The sequence below is a fragment of the Brassica napus genome, chromosome A3, assembly GCF_020379485.1.
Source record: "Brassica napus cultivar Da-Ae chromosome A3, Da-Ae, whole genome shotgun sequence".
NCBI lineage: Eukaryota > Viridiplantae > Streptophyta > Magnoliopsida > Brassicales > Brassicaceae > Brassica > Brassica napus.
The window spans coordinates 24,005,975-24,032,368 of record NC_063436.1 but is presented as its reverse complement, the minus strand read 5'-3'; the positions used below and the strand labels follow the sequence as shown (position 1 = coordinate 24,032,368).

At 33.1% G+C, this 26,394-nt stretch overlaps 5 protein-coding genes across 5 annotated transcripts; 1 reads left to right on the top strand and 4 right to left on the bottom strand.

Annotated features, from left to right (window-relative positions):
- Nucleotides 1-174: 174 nt before the first annotated feature.
- On the bottom strand, nucleotides 175-941 carry LOC106442525 (factor of DNA methylation 5). The gene is made up of 3 exons (XM_013884201.3): nucleotides 795-941; nucleotides 498-710; nucleotides 175-414 (listed from the first exon to the last, which is right to left on the bottom strand). Exons 1-3 carry the CDS (start codon nucleotides 939-941, stop codon nucleotides 175-177), a joined length of 600 nt encoding a protein of 199 aa, XP_013739655.1.
- LOC106444374 lies at nucleotides 606-6,103 on the bottom strand. The gene is made up of 14 exons (XM_013885852.3): nucleotides 5,790-6,103; nucleotides 5,355-5,459; nucleotides 4,833-4,976; nucleotides 4,637-4,741; nucleotides 4,441-4,524; nucleotides 4,240-4,358; nucleotides 4,057-4,158; nucleotides 3,793-3,975; nucleotides 3,652-3,718; nucleotides 3,518-3,571; nucleotides 3,297-3,422; nucleotides 1,111-3,213; nucleotides 795-960; nucleotides 606-710 (listed from the first exon to the last, which is right to left on the bottom strand). Exons 1-12 carry the CDS (start codon nucleotides 5,796-5,798, stop codon nucleotides 3,073-3,075), a joined length of 1,239 nt encoding a protein of 412 aa, XP_013741306.1. The 5' UTR covers nucleotides 5,799-6,103; the 3' UTR covers nucleotides 606-710; nucleotides 795-960; nucleotides 1,111-3,072.
- Nucleotides 6,104-6,277: 174 nt separating this feature from the next.
- On the top strand, nucleotides 6,278-8,417 carry LOC106440176 (pentatricopeptide repeat-containing protein At4g18520, chloroplastic). Its single transcript, XM_013881778.3, has one exon. The coding sequence runs from the start codon at nucleotides 6,368-6,370 to the stop codon at nucleotides 8,216-8,218; it is 1,851 nt and encodes a 616-aa protein (XP_013737232.2). The 5' UTR covers nucleotides 6,278-6,367; the 3' UTR covers nucleotides 8,219-8,417.
- An 8,557-nt stretch (nucleotides 8,418-16,974) lies between these two features.
- On the bottom strand, nucleotides 16,975-17,607 carry LOC106444375 (CLAVATA3/ESR (CLE)-related protein 2). The gene has a single exon (XM_013885853.2). It carries the CDS (start codon nucleotides 17,223-17,225, stop codon nucleotides 16,989-16,991), a length of 237 nt encoding a protein of 78 aa, XP_013741307.1. The 5' UTR covers nucleotides 17,226-17,607; the 3' UTR covers nucleotides 16,975-16,988.
- A 2,539-nt stretch (nucleotides 17,608-20,146) lies between these two features.
- On the bottom strand, nucleotides 20,147-22,702 carry LOC106444376 (CLAVATA3/ESR (CLE)-related protein 2-like). Its single transcript, XM_048776853.1, has one exon. The coding sequence runs from the start codon at nucleotides 21,799-21,801 to the stop codon at nucleotides 21,565-21,567; it is 237 nt and encodes a 78-aa protein (XP_048632810.1). The 5' UTR covers nucleotides 21,802-22,702; the 3' UTR covers nucleotides 20,147-21,564.
- Nucleotides 22,703-26,394: the final 3,692 nt, after the last annotated feature.

Below are 26,394 nucleotides of genomic sequence, written 5' to 3'. Positions count from 1 at the left end.
AAAAAAGCACGACCTTAGTTTATATTCATAGGAAATACACAAGCAGCAATTCCAAACGAAACCTCCATGCATGGGTTTTAAATGGCTTAATACAAAGTGAGAACCACAAATTAAAAAGAGAACACTTAAACTTAAGATTCCTGAAGCCACAAACTTGCTACAACAATCAACCAATCAATCAAAGGTTCGTTTGCGTTTAAGATTTTTGATCTGATGCTTCATGTGAGCAATAATCCCTTCCTTGACTGTCGCTTTTCTCCCATGTTGAAAATTCCACAGTACAGGAACTGGATACCTGCCACTTCCATTATACTCGTACAGTTCCTCGAGTGCTGTCTTGACTGCCTTCTTCACGTCTTCTCCCCACTCTTCACTCAGATTCTTAAGTTTCTCATCTTCCTCATCCACAACGCCCTAGCGACAACATAACAAAGTCAAGATCCGCAAAACAGACAGGAGTGCTGAGAAAGAAATCAAATGGAAGAACATAACAAAACCTCAATTTTATCTCCAGATCTCTGAATTTTAAATGGTTCCCATCTTGAATCCATGACCATTTTCTGCCATTCAGAGCAAAGCCTGGCGTGTTGCAGCGCAACGTCTTGGCCACTGAATCTCTGCTCGCATACTTTCAGGAAAGGTTTTTCATCAACTCGTCCCATATTCTTCACTCTGATCGTCGAACTTTCATCCGATAAGTCTCTTAATCCCTGCAGATACATAAACATAGGTAAAACCACCACACAACTTATTATTATTATTAGAGCATTCAAGAAGATAAAAATATATATTACACTAATCAATTCTTTGTGTGCTTCTCGGATCTCATCATTGCTTTCGCATAGTTTTTGGCAGAGTTCGGAGTTTGCATCTTCTAAATCACTACGCTCCTCCTCCAGATCCATTATTACTTTCTTCAGCTCTTCATCCTTGTCGTTCATCTTAGACTTCTATAAGTATCTAAGTCAGTGACAAACATTAGAAAGGCTTTGGTAAAGGCAACAACATACTACGATTACTAAATATGCAAATATGCTCATTCTCACCCTCTTACAACCCAGAATCAAAATCAGAATAAGACAGAAAAGAATGCCGATATCAGAAGTTTACCTTTGATTTGTGAAAAGAAACCCTTCGATTTCGTTTCCCTTCGAGGAAGAGAGATCTATTTAAACAAAACCTAACCCAAACAACGTCGTTTTCACATAATGATAAATAGGTCAAGGATCACAATTCACCTTATGGGTCAAGGTCAACGTCAAGAACCCAAGGTCAAGGGTCACAACATTAATTAAGAGTGGACATTTTATCTGTTAAATTTGATTTGATTTGTTATTTGTTTCTATTCGATCCGAAAATTCTGGATATCTGTAAACTTTCGAAACAAAGCAAATAATAAAAATCAATATCCGTTAAAATCGAAGCAAATCACAAATATTAAAATTTTGGAAAGCGGATATCCGATATGATCCGACAATATATAAATACATGTATATCTTGATTATATTTAAAGTTTTTAATGTATAAAATTATATAATTATTATTCTAACATAGGATTTGATAAATTCTATTCACATTATTACTTATATAAAAGTACTACATAAAAGGAAGAGCACACATTTATGACAATAATATTTTTTTCTTAAATTTTTTGTTATTATAATTGTTAACTAAGTTGAAAAAATTTACAAACTACGTAGATTCACTATTTCTTTTAATTTTTATCATGTATATCCTGCAAAAAGTATTTTTACAAAACAAATTTGCATCAAATTTGTAAAATTATTTGTATTAATCAAAACATATGAGATATCCGTAAGTATTTGTAAATATCCGCAAATATCTATTTATTTTCCGTATATCCGTTTTTTCGAATATCCGTATTTTTTCGAAACAAAACAAATTGAAAAATTAGATATCCGTGACATACGAAGCAAATCACAAATACCTTTAAAAACCCGAATATCCGATCCGTGCCCAGACCTAACATTAATGTTGAGATCCGCGAGTACAACCTGTTTTAACCTCTCATCTTTGAACTTTATCTTCCACCTCTTTCATCTTCTATTTTACTTGATCTTTTTTTGGAAAGACTTCTTTATTACTTGCTGTACAGCGGAAACTGTAAATTCCTAGTTTTACTAACCCAAGTTGGTCGTTCAAAAAAAAAAATTAATCCAAGTTTTTGTTTAATGGGACTCTGCATGTGTTTTTTTTTTTGAAAGAAAGGACTCCGCATGTGTTTTAACCAATGTATCTTCTTTGACAAAAAAAATCAATTTATATTTTTTAAAAATATCAATCGAAACTGTAATTTTCGCACAAAATTTATGTTTACATGATTTAATTAATTATTGTTATTAAGTGATTTAATTGTTGATTAAAATAATTTTGACTTCTACCATTAATATTTTTTAATTCAAATATTTTTCAGAAGAGTTATTTTCAGTTTTTATCGGAGGTAAAAAAATTTAATGTTGATCTTATAAATCTATAATATTATCTGAGAAGTCAATTTCCTACATGTTTTGACATTAATTTTTAGAGTGGTCATTTACAAAGTTATCCCGCATGATTTTAATTTCTTACATAACTGACATTGCAAGAACTTGTACTAATTTTTTTTACTTAATAAATTAAAAAATACTCTAAGATATCACAAAAAAAAAATTTTGTCACAAATATAGACTCTAAGTATTAAAATGGCCAAAATGTTTCGTTAAAGAGGTAAATATACATTATTAAACCATATAATACATGATCAGAATATTTTAATTTTTACATTTACAATTATATATTATCTAGAATATTGTTCCTAACCGTATGATTATTTTAAAAAATATTTTTGTTTTAAATTGTGGAACAAAATCTAGTTAATATAATATCATCAACAACAAAACTACATTTATGTGGTCCAATACTAAACGCAAGTACATACACTGATTCTTTTGCCTAATGTACCAGAACAATGGTATGTATACACTAGACCACAAAATAACAAGAACACAATCTCAAAAGTCTATTTGCGAATGTAATCCGGTCTTGTTCGGTTTACATACACCGCTTAGGTTTTCAATACGGATCGACCCAACATATATCATCCTCCACAGCTTTCTTCCAACGTTCCTTGAATCTCTTCATCTCCACATATGATTTCCTCCTCACTTCTGGTCTATTATCCACTTCACGAGACTCTGATGATTCTTGTGAAACCTTAACAATAAAAATTAGATTATCAAAACATATATTTCACTTCAAGAAACATATACAAAACACTTGAAAAAAACTTGTCGTACCCGTGATTTCGGGTTTGTCTCATTCGGTGAAGAGCTTGAACCAGTTACAACCACACCCAGTGTGGGAAGACCGTAATGCACTATGTACTCCGCATCAACAACACCTACATTTTTCTTCCGATCACCCTATCCCCGACCAAGAATTTATTTTAATTAAGAACCGAGGTAGTAGATGGTTATTAAAACCTGTTAAGAAAACATAAAAGGTAAGGAAAACTAACTTGAGCACAATAACCAAGCTGCAGATCCAAGCCCCAGGCATGTATCAAATCGTTCTGCATCGAAAACGAACGCATTAAAACTATGAGGTCATCCTAGAGATAGGCAAATAACCAAACGAAAACCAAAAAGTTACCTGAATCATATACCAAGAGCATCTCCATGCTGATCTAGAGAAAACAGGTGCCATCATTTCTACCCACCTAACAGATCCATGTTACATGTTATAACCGGAAATGAGAGGAAGAGATTCACCGAACATTGATATAAAACTTACCCGGTGCAGGGAGGATCAGTGCTACGATCATCGCAACGCACACTGCCTTTGTTTTTATACATACGTCTATGAAATTTTAACTTCTTGCGACGAGCGGTGATAGGATAGTGCACCTTTGTTTTTGTAGTGTCAAGAGCGGGTTGCGATATCTCAAAACCTTCTTCTTTGACAATAGATAAGTATCTAATAATACAAAGATCTCATCATGCAAATAAAAAAACAAGAAAGATAAAAAGAAACAAAAGCATAGATTTGGTGGAGTACCGTTGAGGATTGAAATGAGCTACACCAAGATCTTCGTCCCAAAGAAATATATACTCATACTCTGCAACTATATCAGGATGCAGGAACCGCTTGGCGAACCACCTGTGGCATTAACATCATGAAACTATTGGATATTCACAATATTATATGAAAAATATATTACAAAAATTTCAAGAAATGAACCATTTCGTTTGATTCATCACGGAAACATGAATTGCATATTCATTCCATGGATACTGCTTCCAATCTTCCACAACACCGTCGTAATGAAAAAGCATGACCACAAAATCTCGAGAATGAAACTGAAATCAAAGCATTTAGTACAGTTTCATTAACATAAAAGGGCTAAAAATCTTATTGAGTGAAAAAAGACAAATACAAAACCTTTTGGATAACATTGTTGACTATATCCTTTTGCTTGATTCCAACTGCCATGGCTAACAAACTCATTGCACGGTTCGGGTTCCCCTGAAAATAAACCGAGAAAGTAGAACATACGACAAAAGATTAGGCTACATAAACAAAACAAAAAAGTGAAATATTACAAGTATTTTGAGGAAATCTATGACCAGTTTACTACCTTTTTATTGTGACGGTAGTTCCATAGATGTTGCGGTTCCAAGTTTGATGTTTTGACGATAATTCCCTGCGGTAATGCCTCAGTACCCAATGGCTTATTGAGATTCTAGTGAAAAAATATTAATCGTAAATTTTAGGTATCAAAAAATCTTACAAAGAAAACTAAACAAAACTTAGCTTATTCTTCAAAAACAAACCTCGCATGTAGGGGACGTTGCGTTCTGCATCTTATCAGCGACGTTATGTATCTTATCAGTGACGTTATGCATCTTATCAGCGACGTTCTGTATCTTATCAGTGACGTTATACATCCTATTAGTGATTTCCCATCTCAGCAATTTCTGCAAAAATTTAAAATAATTATTATACCAAAATCAGAACAATCTATCTAGTATTAACTATAAAACTTGAATTCTTCAAGAATAATCATGTTCTTCCATGTCATGGAAAAATAGTCAACACTGATTACAATCGATAACACTGATTACAACCGAGAAAAAGGGAAGTGTTAGACCATCTCCAATGGCACACAATAACTTTTTCTATATTTCACTCTAAAGTAGAGTAAATAGAGTTCTATGGTTCACTCTATAATAGAGTGAAATATAGAGTAATGTTGTTGTGTTACTCTATTTTTGTGTACCATGGAGATGCCCTTATAAAACATAAAATATAGCTTACGTGTTGTCAAATACAAAAAGAAGAAGAAGAGAATTTACCTCTTTAAATTCTTCATCAATATAAGCATTTCCAATGAAGTAAGCACCACAGATCAGAGCAGTGGTGATCAAGATACTACAGAGACATGATCTATTCATCGAATCCTGCAAATTCACAGACATCTCCAGATAAGAAAACAAAGAACAGAGCCTAGAGACAGAGTCCGGCATAACATTACATATCGGAACACTTAAATCAGGTTTTTATTAAACTATTAAAAACGTGTCTATTAAGAAAAAACGTAAAACTAATTTGCTGAGGTTATATGAACAGCACATGATATATGAACATGAAAAGAGGGCTGTAGCTAATGATTCCGTTAATCACGTAATCTAATTTTTCATCGTCAACGATTAACCAACCATAAACACACACAAAAATGTAAATATGAAGTGAAAGGAGACGAAAGAAAGAAGAAGAGAAGCTTTGTTCACCTGTTTCATCGAACCTTTTGGATAAGGAAGAGGAAGAGACCCCAGAAAAATCGAAGAAGAAGAAACGAATACCCCCTTTCAACTTCTCGTCTAAAAAAGCTTATAATGAGTAATGAAACTCTGACTCTGACTTTTTTTCTCCCGAGTTTTAACCCCCATAAAAGGAAAAAAAGTCTCAGAGAAGCTTTACAAAATAAATTTAAAAAAAAAACTTTACAAAATCATTTCAACTTTGCTTCAAAAAATCAAAAATAAAAGCTGAGAAATATGAACAAACATTAAACAATGTCGAAGTAGAATCTGAAAACTGATGATAACTGTAGTTAGAGAGACACGTTTTGTGAGATCGTGGAGCGACTCAAAGGTTTTCAGGAGAGAGTTATTGTGTTTGAAAGTGGCAAGTGGCGAGACACGTGTTTCATTATCATTGGTTATACAATCATTTATTTTATTTATTTTTTTCAGGCATGTCTGTATAACCCAACCGGAGATATTATTTGTTGTTGTCGTCATAATTAAAAGTTTCAGATTAATTTCTTAAAAAGGAGAGAGCTTTATCTGATTCTTCTCCGATTCCGATGTTCTCGTTAACGTTGATTCAACCCCACCTCCGGATTCCAGAGATTCCGGCGACGCGAACACTCAAGTCGTCGACTTTGCCTCCTCTCATTACCGACTCGAGACCGAAGCGAGATGAACAGAGGAACAGAAGATCATCTGGGTTTCGTCTCTTCTCCAGAAAGAGATCAACTTTCGATATGGGTTTCAGCGATAACTTCGGTTTAGAGCTTCCCCGAGAGAGTGTGAGCTACGATTCTTCCCGAGTGGATTACGCTCTGCTCGCGGAGTGGCTACAGTCTTCTAACGGGATGCGGCTAATCAAAAGGATTCACGCGATGGCCTTGAAGTGTTTCGACGATCAAGTGATCTACTTCGGTAACAATTTGATTAGTGCTTGTGTGAGGCTTGGCGATTTGGTTTATGCACGTAAAGTGTTCGACAGTATGCCTGAGAGAAACACTGTTACTTGGACCGCGATGATTGATGGGTACTTGAAGTACGGTCTCGAAGATGAGGCGTTTTCGCTGTTTGAGGATTACGTGAAGCATGGGATTCGTTATACTAACGGGAGGATGTTTGTGTGTCTGTTGAATCTGTGTAGTAGGAGACCAGAGTTTGAGCTAGGGAGGCAGGTTCATGGTAGTATGGTGAAGGTTAGAGTGGAGAATCTCATTGTTGAGAGCTCTCTCGTTTACTTCTACGCGCAGTGCGGTGAGTTGACGAGTGCGTTACGAGCTTTTGATATGATGGAGGAGAAGGATGTGATATCTTGGACGGCTGTTATATCCGCTTGTTCGAGAAAAGGGCATGGGAACAAAGCTATAGTTATGTTTATAGGAATGTTGGAGCATGGGTTTTTGCCTAATGAGTTCACGGTGTGTAGTATCTTGAAGGCTTGTAGTGAGGAGAAAGCGTTGAGATTTGGGAGGCAAGTACACAGCTTGGTGGTTAAGAAGATGATTAAGAAAGATGTTTTTGTAGGAACTTCGTTAATGGACATGTATGCTAAGTGTGGGGAGATTTCAGATTGTAGGAAAGTGTTTGATGGGATGAGCAATAGAAACACGGTCACGTGGACTTCGATAATCGCTGCACATGCTCGAGAAGGTTTTGGAGAGGATGCTATTAGCCTCTTTAGGGTGATGAAGAGGCGGCATTTGATAGCTAACAATCTGACAGTGGTAAGCATCCTTAGAGCGTGTGGATCTGTTGGGGCTTTACTGTTGGGGAAGGAGCTTCATGCTCAGATCATTAAGAACTCGATCGAAAAGAATGTCTACATAGGGAGTACTTTGGTTTGGCTGTACTGTAAATGCGGAGAGTCTCGTGACGCTTTCAATGTTCTTCAGCAGTTGCCATCCAGAGATGTGGTTTCATGGACAGCTATGATCTCTGGATGTTCGAGCTTAGGACACGAAGCAGAAGCGCTGGACTTCTTGAAAGAGATGATTCAGGACGGTGTGGAGCCAAACCCGTTTACATACTCCTCGGCTTTGAAAGCTTGTGCTAACTCAGAAGCTCTTCTTATCGGCAGATCAATCCATTCCATTGCGGAGAAGAATCATGCTCTGTCGAATGTCTTTGTGGGAAGTGCTTTGATTCATATGTATGCAAAATGTGGGTTTGTCTCTGAAGCTTTTAGGGTATTCGACAGTATGCCTGAGAAGAACTTGGTCTCATGGAAGGCGATGATAATGGGCTATGCGAGGAATGGGTTTTGCAGGGAAGCGTTGAAGCTAATGTATAGAATGGAGGCAGAGGGGTTTGAGGTTGATGATTATATATTTGCAACAATTCTATCTACTTGTGGGGATATTGAGTTAGATGAAGCTGAAGCTTCTGCAACTTGTTACTTGGAGACCTCTTGATGTTTCTTTTATAGAAGCACCTATTCGAGTTTTTATATGACAAAGTTCTTGAAGATGAGTTCCACAATAGCATCAAATGTACAAATTTATTTGTTTTAAAGATAAAGTTTAGCTACCAAGTCCTGTCAATCTTGTTCAAGTAATTTTCACATATTGTATAACATTCTCGTAAGTCATAAGCAAATTCTCTTTCAAGGTTTTTAAGAATCTAGACTTATTGGGCCTTTTCTAATTATATATGGGTCATACCACCTTAGCTCGATTAAATCATTTCCTTTCTGCTTTTGAATAAAGAAATAAATCAGCTCTGAGAAAAAAATATATACTCCCTCCGTATTTTTATATAAGTCGTTTTAGAGGAATTTTTATGTTCCAAATTATATGATGTTTTCGGTTTTCTATGTAAAATTTATTAACACTTAATGTTATGTAACCAATGATAATATACTTTCTATTTTATTATTGGTTAATTTGTGGTTAGGTAAATAATAAATGATGTTTTTGTTTATAAAATATAAAAAATTAATGATTTCTTAATCTACGTGCACAATTCTAAAACGACTTATATTAAAAAACGGAGGGAGTATCATTTTTTGACCAAAAAAGAATCAAATCATTTTTATTCGACTACTAAAATAAGAGATTCAGTTGAGAGGTGCCAATAAAGTAGAAAAGAGAAAAATATTATAAGGTAGGATCTTGTCTGCAATTTGAATCCACTATGTATCATGTAATCCATTTTCTTATGATATTATAGTCGATAATCTATTTTTTTAAGTTAAAGGAATTGATTCAATTGTTTTTTTATAAATTATTTAAATATTCAATTTAGTTAATCAATCTCCTCTTTCTTGATTTAAAATTCACATTAAACGGTCCCCAGTTTAGCACAATGAACCGATTTGCTGCCTTCTAGTTCCTTTTGATGTTTATATTTTCATCACTAAAATTTGATACTTTTCCACATTGGTTAATAGTGCTTAAACAATCCTAAGTGTGAATAAGAGGCTTTCAGTTCGTGTTGATTATTGAATATTCTGATTCGTATCTATTCTGGCATAATAATTCTGCTTAACAGACCAAAACTGTGTATATGTATTAAGTACCTGCCTCTTCATAGTATTCTTGTTGACAATATGTATTATACCGAATTTGTATATGGATTGACACAATGACGACACTAACATAAACCACTATTTAACTATATATTTTGGTTTATATTGTGAATATCTCTCTTTATCTCTCTTTTTTTTTGTGCAATGCTGTAAAATTCCAAAACGACATAAAATTTCATATGTTTTGATTTTTTTATATAGAAAATTTAAAAAATAGTTTATGCCCTATAAAGCATATACTACAAGTGCCTACTAATATGTGTGGTTAGTAATATATTTGAGGTTCATTTAAAAACTAAAGCTATATACCAATTGATGTCAACACTATCATATTATATCCTTTATCTGATATTAACAATAAAGCTTTCTTGAGATTTACATAAAATACAAATCGTACGTATGTTTATAAAATGATAAGAAAGTCACGATGCTTTAATTTATTTTGGGTGATATTAATCTATATTAACAGAAACAATATACACTATATGGGGTCCATTTGGGTCGTGCGATAAGTCATTAGTTTTTGGCTTTATTCCTAAAAAAATACGATTTGCTTTTAATAGAAAAGAATGCTTCACGTTCGCCGTCTTTTGTTCGTCGATAAAAGGACTTTATTATATGATGCCATTTACAGCCGATAATCCCTCCAATTCGGTCTTCACGTTCGTTAACTTTTTAGGTTGAATGCTTTTTCTTAAATTTGTTTTTAAATGATTTATAAGATAGTGATTTATCTCTTTATACGTGTGTATCGTTAGGTTAATACTTATAAATGTTCATTGATACGCATATGATTTCATAGGAATCTGTCTTTTTCACTCATGACTACCTATATATCACCCATGGGCTAATCATAGTATTATGTGTTTGGTTTACTATAAAGCAATGGTAACCAAACTTTCGATAAAAGATTAATATTTTGTTCACTGATTCATTCAAATGATGGACCGACGCTTTAACTTAATTAACCAAATACAGATCACTAACATATATATTTTGACCCAAAAACGTTATTAACAAATAAATACGCATTAAGTATAATTTGTCTTTTGAGTTTAGACTTGAATAAAAGAAAAGAAACCGTAAACCACATCAATTCACACACACACACACAAATATATAAACTGTAAACTACATAATAAATTTACATATATAAAAGTTTTAGTCATCTACGAGCTCCGTCGCATTTTTTTTTATCAATACAACAGGCTCTATCCACATTTCTTATTCAAATTTTAAGTCTATGTATACGATAGAGGACATGCATTGACTCAGAAAAACCCGTACATAACTTTTCAACATTGTATTTTAAGTTCAGAGCACAAGTGTGATCACGAATGTGCTGAAATTATTCTTTCTTGAGAACTTCTCCATGTATATTGCAAAAGCAGACTATTCCCATGATTCTTAAACCATTTTCACTAATTTAGAGAAATTTGTCGCAAATGTCACGTTTCGTTATCATACTTTCTATATATAACCCAAATAAGGAATTTTAAATTCCGAATGCAATGGTGTGAGATTCGACCTTGTGTTATTTACTCCGTCAAAATCTACTATACCACTTTTATTCCAAAAATGTTTGTCTTATGACCTATTCGTAAAACATCTTCTTCCTATTCTTAAACTCCATCATATTTCTTCCTATTCTTCCATATCAAATATCTATTCAATCAACTAACACTATTTTGTAGATTTTAAATTTTCTTTTGACAGAGAACTTAAACTATATATCAAAATCAGCTTCCTGTGTTATAAAATATAGATTTTCCTTTACTGAACTAATACACAATTAAAATATGCGAGGAAAAAGAAATATTTTTGTTTCTTATTAACATGAAAGTATCCGAATCTATAGAGAGATGCAAACTAATCCCATAAAAATGAAGTGTAGTTTATGAATAGTCCATTTTTTTTTAGTATGCAGAGGAACCTAAAATAAGAGTTCATATCTATGTGAATGTTTAGGAACAATGTGACTTAGTTTTGCTATCAAATTACTCGTACGGTCTTACCTAAGACCTGAAACTTGTTAGCGTACCAAACCCTTTTTTTTAAATTTGACCACGAGTTCCTCGACAATAAAAACATCTCAATATATTGCTTCCAATAGTGTTTTTTTTTTGTCAAAGGCTTTTACTACTAATTACTAAATGAATGTCAGAAGCTCTTTTAATCGGAGACGGTTCTTTTCAGTTCAGAACCAGAGGTAAATATAAGCTATATAACTTTAATTTGTGAATCCGTTCTTTGAATACGGTAATCTAAACCGCGACTTAATGATGGTACAAATATGCACGGATAACCTAAATAGACCACATGTCAATTGTACTTTCCTTCTATTCTACTGTTTGTCGGTTAAGCAAAGATAGAATATGCGTATTTGTTTGATTTTTTTTTTCTTTAGAAGAAGTTAAAACGTAGATGTTCATTTTACTTTTGTTTTTCCAACATATTAGTCACAATCGGCATATAATCATAAGGTAGACTCGCATATGTATTACAACCTCATATATATGCAGGACCATCTAAATCAACCTCCCTTGCATTGCTATATATATTGTAAAGGCACAAAGTAATAGAACTAAAAAAAAAGGTAAAGGAAAATAATGATGCGGTCCTTGTTTCAGTCAAAGCATAACAAAATATAGAATATCTAGCGTAAAATAACGAAATTCAAATATCTAACATACGATAAGGAAACTTAGAATGATGTTGACAAGTTTATGAGTTGCTGAATAATAACTTGTGTATTAAGAAGGCGTTAAGCCAATATTTATACAACCTTTGTGATATCTCCTAAACCTAATCGGAATAATAGAAATAACTAGAATAGGAAATATATAACTCTATATCCTTATCTCAATACCCCCCCTCAAGGTGGAGCATGTAAGTTTCGAATGCCCAACTTGGATAAAAAAACTTCAAACTCCTTTCTCCCCAATGCCTTAGTAAATATGTCTGCAAGCTGTTCCTTAGTAGGGACATACGATGGTTTCAGGACTCCTTTAACTATCTCATCTCTGATGAAATGACATTCTATTTCAATATTCTTAGTCCTCTCATGAAATACAGGATTAGAACTTATATGAATCGCCGGCTGACTATCACAATGTAGTGTCATTGGTTCTGGATGATCAATACCAATTTCTTTAAGAAGACCTTTGATCCATAAAAGTTCCTTTGTTATCGCACCCATGGCACGATATTCAGCCTCTGCAGATGAGCATGAAACTGTGTCTTGTTTCTTTGTTTTCCATGCTATTGGAGAAGCACCAAGCTGAACAATCCATCCGCTAAGAGAACGTCGAGAAACAGGACAGCCTCCCCAGTCTGAGTCACACCAACCGGTTACATGAAACGTAGATTTTGCATCAAGAATAATACCTTGACCCAAAGTTCCCTTGAGATATCGGACAACTTTTAGTGCAGCAAGCCAATGCTCTTCCTGAGGTGCATGCATAAATAGAGACAAGATATGAATAGCATAGGTCAAATCAGGTCGAGTAGCTGCTAGATAAATGAGACGACCGACGAGTCTGCGATAACGTTCTGGTTCTGAAATCACTGGACCTTTAAGCCTAGCCAGCTGGTGATTCTGATCCATAGGAGACCCAGCCGGTTTACACCCGAGTAAACCAACTTCAGTAACAATATCAGTTGCATATTTGCGCTGACATAAGTAGAAACCAGAAGGACTCCGAGCTACTTCTATGCCCAAAAAATACTTGAGATGACCAAGATCTTTCATATGAAAGCACAAAGATAGATAGTCCTTCAGGGACTGAATTTCTGCGAGTGTACTTCCTGATATAATTAGATCATCTACATATGCTAGTAAGCGAATAGAGACACCATTCTTGGAGTAGACGAATAGGGAGTAATCCGACTTAGTTTGAGTAAAGCCATATTTGATGAGAGCTTCTGTAAGCTTAGCAAACCAACATCGAGGAGCTTGCTTCAAGCCATAAAGAGACTTCCGAAGTCTACACACTCTTGTTTCATTAGACGAAGAAAACCCTTGTGGAATCTTCATGTATACCTCTTCATTAAGATCACCATGCAGAAAAGCATTGTGTACATCCATTTGATGGACTTCATAATTATGTTTAGCAGCATAATCCAGAAACACTCTCACTGTCGTCATCTTTGCAACGGGAGAAAACGTGTCTGTGTAGTCTACACCATATTTTTGCCTGTTTCCACATACGACCAGCCTCGATTTTGGTCTCTCAACCGTACCATCAGCCCGATACTTGATCGTATAGATCCATTTATTATCAAGGGCCTTCTTACCCGGTGGTAATGGTTCTAGATCCCATGTATGCTGACTCTCTAAAGCAGTAACCTCAGTGCCCATCGAATCCTTCCATATTTTGTCAAGCATAGCTTCTTTAAAGGAACGTGGCACATGAAGTGATGATATTGATGCTAAGAAGCTGCGATGTGAGTCAGAGAATTTTTCACAAGAGAGAAAATTTGAGAGAGGATAAACCGAACCTGAAGATGACTGATGAGTAGGTGAAGTTGAAGAGAGAGAGAGAGAAGTGTCGAGAGTAACTGTGTTGACTACATAGTCACGTAAGCGAGTTGATGGTGTCTTAGTTCGAAGACCTCTGCCTAAGTTCTCAACAATCACAGGCAGATTCTCAATAGTAGTCTCTGTTTCACCAGCCGTAGGAGCAATAATCAAATCTTCTTGTATATTCGCATCAGTTGCTGGAGCTTCCTGTATAATTTCTTCTGTTGCAGCTAGCTCAACCTCTGATGTATCAGAATCTGTGTCATCAAATGAAACCTCGCCTAGCACAGGCGTGGTCTCAGAAAGTTCTGGTGATGAAGTTACAGCCGCAAATGGAAACGTGTTCTCAGAAAAAACGACATCTCTTGATATAAATGTGCTCTGTTTGTCAAGATCAAGTAGAAGCCAACCTTTCTTACCGGTAGGATACCCCAAGAAAACGCATCGACGGCTCCGAGGAGCAAATTTATCTCCTCTATGATTGATATTGTGTGCATACGCCAAGCATCCAAAAACCTTGAGATGATTAAACGATGGAGTCCTCCCATACAATTTCTCAAACGGTGTTTTGCCATTTAGAAGTTGAGAAGGAGTACGATTCATCAAGTATACTGCAGTTTTCACACACTCTCCCCAATATTCAATAGGAAGATGAGCTTGAAAACGTAACGCCCGTGCTATATTGAGTATATGGCGATGTTTACGCTCAACTCGCCCATTCTGTTGTGGTGTGTATACACATGAAGTCTCATGCTGAATTCCATTCTCTTGAAAATATCTTGATAAACATACGAACTCTGTCCCATTATCAGATCGTATGGTTTTTACTTTCTTTGAAAATTGTGTATGAACCAAGGCCAGAAACTCTTTAAGATGACGCGAGACAGATGTCTTATCTTGTAGAAGATATACCCAAACAGCTCGAGAGTGATCATCTACTATGGTCAGAAAGTAACGTGTGCCACACAATGCCGTGGTGCGATAAGGACCCCATAAATCACAGTGAATCAAATCAAAAATTTCATTAGAATAAGTAGAACTCTCTGGAAAACATTGTCTAGTCTGTTTTGCGCGTAAGCAAACATCACAATTTTTAAAAAAATCCTTAGGACTGCTAACACCCGGAAGCAAACTGATAATGCGAGAAGACGGATGACCCAAACGATGATGCCATAAGGTAGAGTCTTCACCAACACTAGTATGCAACGATGTGATCTCTGAAGCACAGCAGAGCCGGTAAAGCCCCTCTCTCTCTCGTTCACCCATCCCAATCAGCATCTTCGTAGTGCGGTCCTGTAAGATCAAAATTTTATCAGTGATCTGTCCTACTAAACCGTTATCAGTAAGTAATTGACCAAATGAGATCAAATTTGTGTCAAAGCCATCAACGAGGTACACGTTATGAAGTATTAATCGTGGATTTAATCGAATTGTCCCTTGCTGGGAAGCAAGAACATTCAATCCTGTAGGCAATCGAACAGAGACTGGAAGTATAGGACGTATGTCCTCAAGACACTCAGCTTGTCCAGTCATATGGTGCGTTGCACCAGTATCCAGTATCCATTCATTGCAAATAATCTTACCACTCAATGGTTCAGTCTTTGGTTTGCTCCCCACCATACGTTGTATTAGCTTCCATTGCTCATCAGATATACCCGCAATTCCTTGTCTATCGGAATCTGTTAAGACCAGAGGAGAAGAAACCGCCGCCGAGTTGGAAGCAACTATCTGTGTGCTGTTTGCTCGCGGTGTGGTACCACGCCCACGACCCGGACCACCACGCCCACGACCATTCGTGCCATACCACTCAGGAAATCCAACCACTCGAAAACAAGAGCTTGCCTCATGGCCGGTTTTTCCACACACCGTACACTTCCTCGATGGATCTCGATTTGTAGGATATGACGATGAGTGAAAGTTGTCGTTTGAGCGTAGGGGCTGTTCCCGACTAGAGTTGAGTTGTGAGGCAAAACTCATGACTTGATTTTCTTGAGCTACAGTCGACCTTATTGTCTCATTCTGAAGAATCGTCTGATACACGCTATCAAGATCCGGAAGTGGCGTCACAGCACAAATTTGAGACCGAATAACACCATGAGCTGAATCATCAAGACCTGCCAGAAAATCATGAACACGAAGTATTTCTCTCTCCGCTTCATGTGCTGTATTGAGATCGCACTCGCACTTTCCGCAGTTACATTGTTTAGAATTCATACATTCCCGAATGCCATCCCAAATTTTGGTAAGCCTACCAAAGTAATCATCAACAGACGCTCCGTTCTGTTTACAAGTGGCAAGAGAGTTGCGAAGCTGTTGTAGCCGTGCTCCACTCTTCACCGAGAATCTCTTCTTAATTATATCCCACAGTTCCTTAGCTACCTCGCGAGTGGATATCGAAGATCGGAGTTTTGGTTCAATGGTTTGTTTGATCCATCCAACCAACAAGTGATTATTCGCGATCCAGTCTTCAAGGTTTGAGGAATCGGCAGGTGGTTTTGGAATACTTCCATCAATAAATCCAAACTTCTTGCGTGAACTCAGCGCCATACGCAAGTTAATTGCCCACTCATCATAGTTCGTACCGTTAAGTAACGGGGATGAAATCACCGCACCCGGGTTGTCGCCGGACGTGAGGTCATAAGGTGAGATGGTGCGTCTTTTAGGTACTCCGGTTGTGTCTCCCATCGTGCACAGCCGAAAAAAATCTTTAAGTAAGTTGAAAAAAAATCCGTAAATCAAGCGGCTCTGTTTTCGTGAATGAAAAACAGAGGCAGCTCAAGAATGATGAATTTGAAAGAAACGGATCAATGCTCTGATACCATGACAAGTTTATGAGTTGCTGAATAATAACTTGTGTATTAAGAAGGCGTTAAGCCAATATTTATACAACCTTTGTGATATCTCCTAAACCTAATCGGAATAATGGAAATAACTAGAATAGGAAATATATAACTCTATATCCTTATCTCAATAGATGTATCGAGAAAACTGTTATACCTTTGTAATGATCTTACAAACGCGTATTCATAATCTTATCACCAAAGAAAAACAGATTCATTGCAACCAATTTATTGATAATAAGAAATTCATATGTGGAAGAAACTGAGAGCAACTCTCAATTATAAAGGTAACCCTAATGATGCTGCGGGTCGGATCCTCCTGGGCTTAACCTCTCCGGAGATTTTTCCTGGCTGCCACTGCCCCCTGTAGCTTGACCATCTGCTACAGTCGAGGTGGTCGCCTCACTAGATGTGCTTAACTCTCTTACCCTTACCCCGACGGGAGTCTTCTCAAGAGGGCGGCTTCCGGTGACAACTGAGGCTAGCAGAAGAAACAAGACGAAGCAAAACGAGATGCTTAACTTAGTCATTAAAATTACAAATTATTGCACCTAGTTTCTATATATAGAAATTAAAGATAATAGAAAGGGAGAGACAAGCAATTGTGAAGTAGTTAATGTGGTGTGTATATGAGGAAAGAAGAGATCTCAGGAGAGTTTCTACTTATAGAGAAGGGTTCCTAACTTCCTAGTAGTGGTAGTGAAGATAGGTTGACCTAGCTTACGGCTTGAGTGCTTATGGGAAGTGCAAGCGTGCGTCGTCACCGACGAATTAAGTTTTTTTTTTTTTGACATGGAGAATATGCAAAACCAAACCAAACCAGACCGAAATAGAGAATATGGTTTGATTATGATAATACCGAACAGGATTATAGTTTTAGAAATTGTAGTAGACATGTATGGTTTGGTTATACATGATTAAACCAAATAAACTGAAAATTTGAAAACTCGGTTAATTATATTAAAATGATGTATAGTAATATAGTTATTTATATGTAAACTCTATAATATAAATATTATTTAGTATATAAATGTAGGCGATATAAAATATATATTTTGACATTTAAATTTTAATTCTATTAATTTATTATGTTATTTAGAATTAAGTTTTATTTTTATTACGTTGATAAAAAAAATTCTATTTAGTAATGTTACAAATATTAATAGGTTTGTTTTTCTTTTGTTTTTGTTTTGTCATCAGGTTTGTTCTTATTTTCTATTTTAGAAAAATATTCACAACTTTAGGCCAAAAAAATATATATTCACTACTATTTTAGTTGTTTTTGTTTTCACTGTTTATTATTATTTTCATCTAAATAGTTAAATAAAAAAACCTTCCGTTTAAAATTTGAGCATTGACATTAGTTCTTTCTGTTTTAAAAGAATCTGATTATCAACCATATCATTCAAAATTCACAGAATTGTACATTAGATTTAATATAGTTATGCCAAAAGCCAAGCAAACAAAAGTAAATTATAATAGATGTCACCAAAAATCAATATCCCAAAAGCCAAACCGAAATTCAAATTAAGTATTCATTTTTCTTGTTGCCTTGGTTTTACCAAAAAACATCTACAAAATCATATTTCACCTGTTACCATCTTAGCAGGTGACTCTTGCGACTCGAAAATTGTAAGCTGGTGCTTTGAATAGTATAGAAATTTGATAAAGATCGTCGCATTACGGTATAGTACACATATTTAATACGATCGACACCGTAGTAAATTACTTATTGTGCAAGGGCCAAGCCCTTTATAGGCTCATGTGCGATCCATTTTTATACTCTTTGATTTGTTAGGTGGTCTTTTTCTGAGAGCATCTCCAATGGTGCATCAAAATGAGGAAAAACATCAAAAAATGAGGGAAATATATCTCCAATGATACTTCATTTTGAGGAAAAAAATGAGAATATGAACAGTATTCCCTCAAATTTGAGGGAACACTATTCACAACCTCATTTTGATGTCAAACTTTTTTTATTTACATAATAGTCCTTTATTTTTAACAATCTTTATTTTATGCATAAACAAAACATTAACATTAAACATAATTTTTATAACTTTATATCCAATATGTATATACTGATTAAACTTTTTAAAATATAATTACTAATAATTAGTTATTAAAATATAACTTATAATTTTATAAATTATAATATATAATTAAAAGAAAATAAAATAGAAAACAATACCATCGAGATATATAACTAATACAAAGTAGAAAAAATATAGTAATAGTACTGTTTAAGTAAAATTCTACTATTACTTTGTATGTTGTTATGTAACTTTATTAATGTAATAAATATTTGTTTTTTATAAGTTAAAGTTTGGTTAAATTGTAGAATTTAAAAATAAATGAGTATAGTCTAAAATCTTATAAAATAAAAGGTGTTATTTGCAATAAATAAAAAGTTGAAAAATGAATATAATAAGAATTGAGGGAGAAAATGAGGGGAACCATTGGAACAAATCACAACCTCATTTTGAGTTTACATCATTTTGAAGGAAAAAATGAGGGAAACCATTGGAGATGGTCTCAAAGGATGAATTTTGTACTAATACCAAAACAACTATATGAATGTAATCGTAGTGGTTAAAATGCAAGAATCGGTTCCCTCAATTAATTTAGTCGAAACCAAGTTATGTTCAAAAATCTTTAGGTGCTAATTAGACGTTTCATATGAGATTAGTGCTGGTCGAAAGTATAGTCTCCATTTAAACCGATTCTTAAAAAGATATATTCACAAAAATCGTTTTACTTATGACTGCACCTAAACTTAATTATTTTTAGAATACTGGTCTAAACAAATGGCAAACCAACATGTAATTTACTTATAATCAATTTAAATCAATCTTAATTAGCTATAATGAAGCATTTACGAGTTCTGAATTTAATAAGATCTTTTATCACGGCGTGTCAATATTTTCCAAACCATTATTGAGTCATATATCAGGCATGCATGCGATCATCCGTTTACAATACTTGCTGATTTTGTTAGGTCACCGCAACTGACGTGTTTATATAATCGAAACTAAATGACTAAACCCTAATTCAGTGAAATGAGAAATATTAAAATAAGAAGTTTGATCATAAAGTTCTATCCATTTACGTGACTATTTTCGGTAATTGTATCATCAAGTAAGAAAAATTTGAATCTTAAAAGAATAAAGATATGAATCTTAAGAATCTTATATAGTTACACTGATCTATCAAAAAGAGCGATAAGAGACGGTTTGGAATGCTAATTATAATAAGCATTTAATCATTTGTGTATGTCCACAAAGCACAAATCTTTAACACCAAAAAAAGCCACACTATGTCTAATTCGACCGTCCCTAGCCAGTGATAGTATATATAATAATATAAGCATGCGCACAAACAAATTATATTTATATATATATATATATATATATATATGTGTGTGTGTGTCTGTGTGTGTGTGAGAGAGAGTTTTAAAAACAAGGTAATGGTAATAGACGAAGAGAGATTCATGAAATTCCGATAAGATAGAAAAAGAAAAATTTTCGAGAAAAAAAAAAAAGATAGAAAAGGGAAGGCGGTTTGATAGTGCCCGAATTCGAACCAAAATTTACCGTATTAGATTTTTGCTCTTAATTTAATCACCACCAGACTAGACTATGATATTTTATTGGCAACACATCAAATTTTTGTTAATCAATACTCGAATACAAGATTTTTGACTTCAATAGAAGTTTTAACCATAGATACAATGAAGAACAATATAGTATCGCCCATAAATATTTGAAAATTACTTACACTACTTAACCAGCCATCAAAGATTACTTGCACTACTTAATCCGCCATCAATTTACTCTTAGTTTTTTTTTTCTTTTGCTAAAAAATTTACTCTTAGTTATAGAAATTAAATTTTATATATTGAATATTTGTTAAATCAGCTAATATCTATTTTATAGAACTTAAATTATATATCAAAATCAACTTTCTAGTGTTATATTTATAGATTTCCCGTATCTATACAAACTAATACACGATTTAACTATGAGAAGAAATCAAAAACCATTTTAATATATTGCTTCCAATAGTGTTTATTTTTTTGTTAATGTAAGAAGCTCCTTTAATCAGAAAAAGGTTCCTATCAGTTAAGAATCCAGAGGTGAATATAAGATATGTAACTTGAATTTGTTTGTTTTAATCATTGTCTTCAACTGTTTAATCCTTTCTTTGATAAGCTAATCGCCATCAATTAAAATGCGGCTTAATGATCTGCTATGCCCAGACAATCTAAATCGACCACATGTAAATTGTACATTCAAGCCATTCTACTGTGTTTCGATTAAAAACAAAGAAAGAATACGTATTTGCTTGATTTTTTTTTTTTTGTTAGAAGTTACAACTTACTTGTTCGTTTTACTTTTGCTTTTCAACATGCTAGTCACAATCAGCATAAAACACGATATAATCATAAGGCGGGCTCGCACCTTGCATTGCTATATATATTGTAAAGGCGCAAAGTCAGGAACATCTAAATCAACCTCCCTTGCATTGTTATATATATCGTAAAGGCAAAAAGTAATAGAGCTAAAAGAAAAACGTGTTCCAAAAAATAAAGGATACTAATGATACGGTCCTTATCTCAGTCAAAGCAAAACAAAATATATAATATGTAACGTAAAATAGCGAAATTCAATATCTAACGTACGATAAGGAAATTAGAATAATGTATTATGTGTGATCAATACAACTGTTATACCTTTGTAATGATCTTACAAACACGTATTCGTATCTTATGACAAAGGAAAAAAACAGATTCATTGCAACCAAATTATTGATAATAAGAAATACACATCTGGAAGAAAATGAGAACAACTCTCAATTTTAAAGGAAACCCTAATGATGTTCCGGGTCCGATCCTCCTGGGCTTAAACGTTCCGGAGTTTTTACCTGACTGCCACTGCCCCCTGAAGCTTGACCATCTGCTACAGTTGGGCTTGTACACTCAATAGAAGTGCTTAACTCTCTCACCTTCACCACGACTGGAGTCCGCTCAAGAGGGCGGCTTCCGGTGGCAACTGAGGCTAGCAGAAGAAACAACAAGAAGCATAAGGAGAAGCTTAACTTAGCCATTATAATGACAAGATACTGCACCTAGTTTCTATATATAGAAAGACAATAGAAAGGGAGAGAGAGAGAGAGAGATTGCAGTTGAAGTAGTTAATGTGGTGTGTGTATGAATGTATATGAGGAAAGAAGAGATCTCAGAGGGTTTCTACTTATAGAGATTTATTTGAAGGGTTTCTAGTAGTGGTAGTGGGGATAGTTTAAGCTTAGCTTAGGGCTTGAGTGCCTATGGCAAGTGCAAACGTGAGTTGTCACCGATGACGGTTTTTTCACACAGAGAATATATAAATCCAACAAAAAGAAAAATAATATAGTTTGATTTTGATAATACTGTTTAAATAGTATGGATATTAGGCTTAAGAAACTACAATATATGTATATGGTTTGGTTATAAAACAATCAAACCAACAAAATGAAGAAATAACAACTAAATTAAAAATATATAAATATCGTATTATAGTTATATGTAAACTCTATAACATAATTGTTAATATATAAATATAAGTGATTTTATTGATATATTTTTGACATTTAAAATTCAAAAAAGTTATTTGGGTTTAAAATTTTGTGGTTGGCTGTATCATTTTGCTTAATGCTATTTATTCAGTAATATTAAAAATGCTAATAGTTTTTTTTCTTATCATTTACTATTTTAGATAATGATTATAACTTTTATAAATGATTATAGATATTTTTATCTCGATAGTTAAATAAGAAAAACGAATATTATTTTAAAATACTAGAGCATTGGTATTGATGATTTATATTTCAAAGAATTTGATTTCAAACCATATAAAGTTAAATACACAAATTTATAATAAGTAAAATAGTGTTATGATTTTTGGTTAAAAACTAAGTAAATCTAAAATCAATACACTGTACATTATACCAAACAAAAATTGATTTTATTTTCATATCTTATAAATTAAAAAAAAATGTATAATACTCATATTTAATCTGTACGTTGCCAACTTACCAGCTTAGGAAGTCTCTTGCGACTTGCAAAATAAATTGGTGCTTTGAATCCCTTATATATTAAAGGAGAAACATTTGAAAACTTATAACCTCAATTTTGTATTAATTAAAAAAGACTTCATGCTTAGGTGTCACTCAATTAGGTAGTCAATTACATTCAATTGAAAAACAAGTAGGTCCATATTCGAATTGTATATGCTGCTAGATACATTCGTTGGTCAAACTATATGATATGATATTTACGATAGAAGCATTTATGATTGTTCCGCTAGATATAATTACTATTTTATTTTCTTTCCTTAAATAAAACTTACGAAATTACCATAAATGATTAATATATATATATATGACAATTAATGCTTCTAATCATAAAGATTTTATAACAATTTATATCTTTTCCATCATTTTTTGTTTAATTTTTATATTATTAAAATAAATTAAACAATCAAAGTAGCTATAAAATTAAATTTAGATTTTTTTCGTATATGTTATATTTTGAATTTGAAAAAACTACAATAAATGACTAAACCTATTAAATTACTATGTTAAAAATTAATGATCAATGGTTTAACATTTGTACTATAAAAGATACACATTATTTTAAAACCATATGAGTAAAAAGTATCATTTAATAATAAAACAAATATATATATATATATATATATATAAATATATTAAACTATATACCATATAAGATTACATAAATATTTTACTTTCAAAACTTTCAATGAATTTTCAAGATAAAACTCACATGTAAGGTTCCAAAAAAATATGAATTTAAAATCTAATTCTACAATAGGATATTAAGACATGATAAAAAACAATTCAAAACCAACTAATATCCAAATTAGGGCTTTTCAATATGCTAAAACCGAAGAGTACCGAACCAAACAAAAATAGATAATATGGTTTTGGGTGGGTATATACCATACAAACCGAATGTATGTGATTTTATAAAAAACGTAGGATTTGGATATGGTTTGATTTATAACCGATTAAACTGAAACATGTAAATATGTATATATTTATAACGACGCGTGAATATCTATTTGTTATATGAGTTGAACTATAATTATAATTTGTAAATCACTTGATCTATAATTACGTAACAATTTACTGCAACTGAGGCTTATTATTTTCTTAGTCTTTCTTTTTTGATCTTTTTGCTTTATTTTAACAGTAACTAAATTGAAGTAAAGATTATAAATTTGATGGATAAAAATTAGTTGAAATTATTTACAAATTTTTTTATCTTTAAACAAACAGAGTTGTGTTCAATCGAAACATATTAATTTGATGAACACTAAATATGGAAGAATTGAAAAAAATTTCTTTCATGCTTCTGTTTTGTTTTTTATTTTTATTTTCAAAATTTAGAGCTTTGATATTAATTCTAGATTTGATTATTTTATTACATGATAGAAACATTATTTTTTGTTTTTTATTCTTTTATTTAAATATATAATATTTTTTAACAAATGACTTTTTGACAACATGTCTCTAAAATTTGTATAATATATAATATGATCTTAAACTAAGTAATTATGTTTTTCAGTATAAAACCGAATAAACTGAAGACCGACGTATATAAACCAAATCGAACCGAATTAAATATGGATTTAGTATAGTAGTTATATTTTACTAACCGAACTACAGAAAAAACTGAACCGAACCGAAACCAACCCGATATCCGGATTAAACACCCCTAATCCAAATGAAACCGAACTTTGTTTCATTCTCCAAAACATAATAAAAATAACAACTTCATCCCGCAAAAGGCGCGGATCTTATCCTAGTAGTATAAAATTTGATAAAGATCGCCGCATTACAGTTTAGTACACATATTTAATACGATCGACATCGTAATAAATATGCTTATTGTCTTAGGGCCAAGCCCTTTATAGACTCATGTGCGATCCATTTTAAAACTTTTGTTGATTTGTTAGGTGACCTTGTCTCAAAGGATGGATTTTATACTTTAATACTAAAACAACTATGTGAATATACCGTAGTGGTTAAAATGCATTCATAATCGATTCCCTCAATTAATCTAGTCTAAATTTATGTAATATGATTACTTTGATCATAATAAGCTATAAAACTTCTTTTTCAAAAAAAAAAAGCTATAAAACTCTAGTTATCTGAAGCATTTACGAGTATATGTCAAACCTTATTGAATCATATATCAGGCATGCATGCGATCATCCATTTTAAATACTTTCTGATTTGTTAGGTCACTGCAACTGACATGTATTTACATGATCAAAAGCAAATAAGACTAAACCCTTAATCAATGAAATGAGAACTATTATAGTAAAAAGTCTGAGCATAAATTTATCCTTTTAAGTTACAAAAAAATAATAATAATAATTTATCCTTTTATGCGACCATTTTCGGTAATTAAAAAAGAAGATATATGAATCTTCGAAAAAGAAAGAAAGATATGAATCTTCAGAATCTTATATAGTTACACTGGTCTATCAAAAAGAACGATAAGAGACAGCACGGAGTGCTAAATATACTAAACATTTATGAACATAGAGAGAAAGACTTAATAAATACGAGGTAATGGTAATGGAGGAGGATAGTGATTCATGAAATTCCAATAAGATAGATAAGGAAAGGAGTAATATATATGAACATTAAATGAAGTCAAAGGCTAAGAGCACTTGCGGGTTTGTGTTGGTTTTGGATTGGTGAATTAGAGATATATATTCACATATCTGAGTCATCAGGAGATTTCATTACAAGAAGAATATTGAAAGTTTTTCTTAAAACGAGAAGTATTACAATCCTGATTACTTTTGTAGGTGGTAGTGTAGTTTAAGACTCCACTAATTAAGGTGAGGTCAAAAGTGATTTATATAAAAGGATAAGTCTCCAACTAATCTCAGCTACTTTATACTGTAATTAACGTTTTAACTGAGGCATTTCTTATCGAAATCCAGATAACATCATCTATTAAGGGTGTCACTGTGCTGTGTTAGCAAGTTTTTGTTTGAGCCAAGTATTTTGCAGCACATCGGTAAATCACTACAGCATTTTAGTGACAGATGAAAGAGACTTCCTGTCTGACCAAAAAGTCAGAAGTTTACTTTAGTTTTTTTTTTTTTTTTTTTTTAGTTGACAACAAAATTTAAAACGATAAACTTTGACAAATAAATTGTTGTTTTTAATAGGCTTATGATGCTGCACATCGGTAAATCACTAATCGTTTTTTTCTTCTATTGAATGATTAGGTGATTGCGAGTGCATAAGTACGGATTGTTTTGTATATATATTTCTTAAATGTTTTTTTAGCGAAATACATCATATCTAATTTGATACTTTTATGGCAGTTGCTTCTTTTTTTTTTTTTTTATCAACATGGCATTTGCTAAGCATTATTTCACTTTGGCAAGAAAATATTACAAAATATGATATACACACAACACAAAACTAAAATTGTTTCCCTATTAAATGGTCTATTTTTGGTGGTTTTGTTACTCAAACTTCTTAACAAATATTTTTGTTTTGATCCGTCTATATTTTCATTATGTTTTGACTAGTGTTTTACAATTCAATTATCGAGAATTGAAAATTATAAACATCATTCCAAAGTACAATTAAAATCATTTTTTAGTT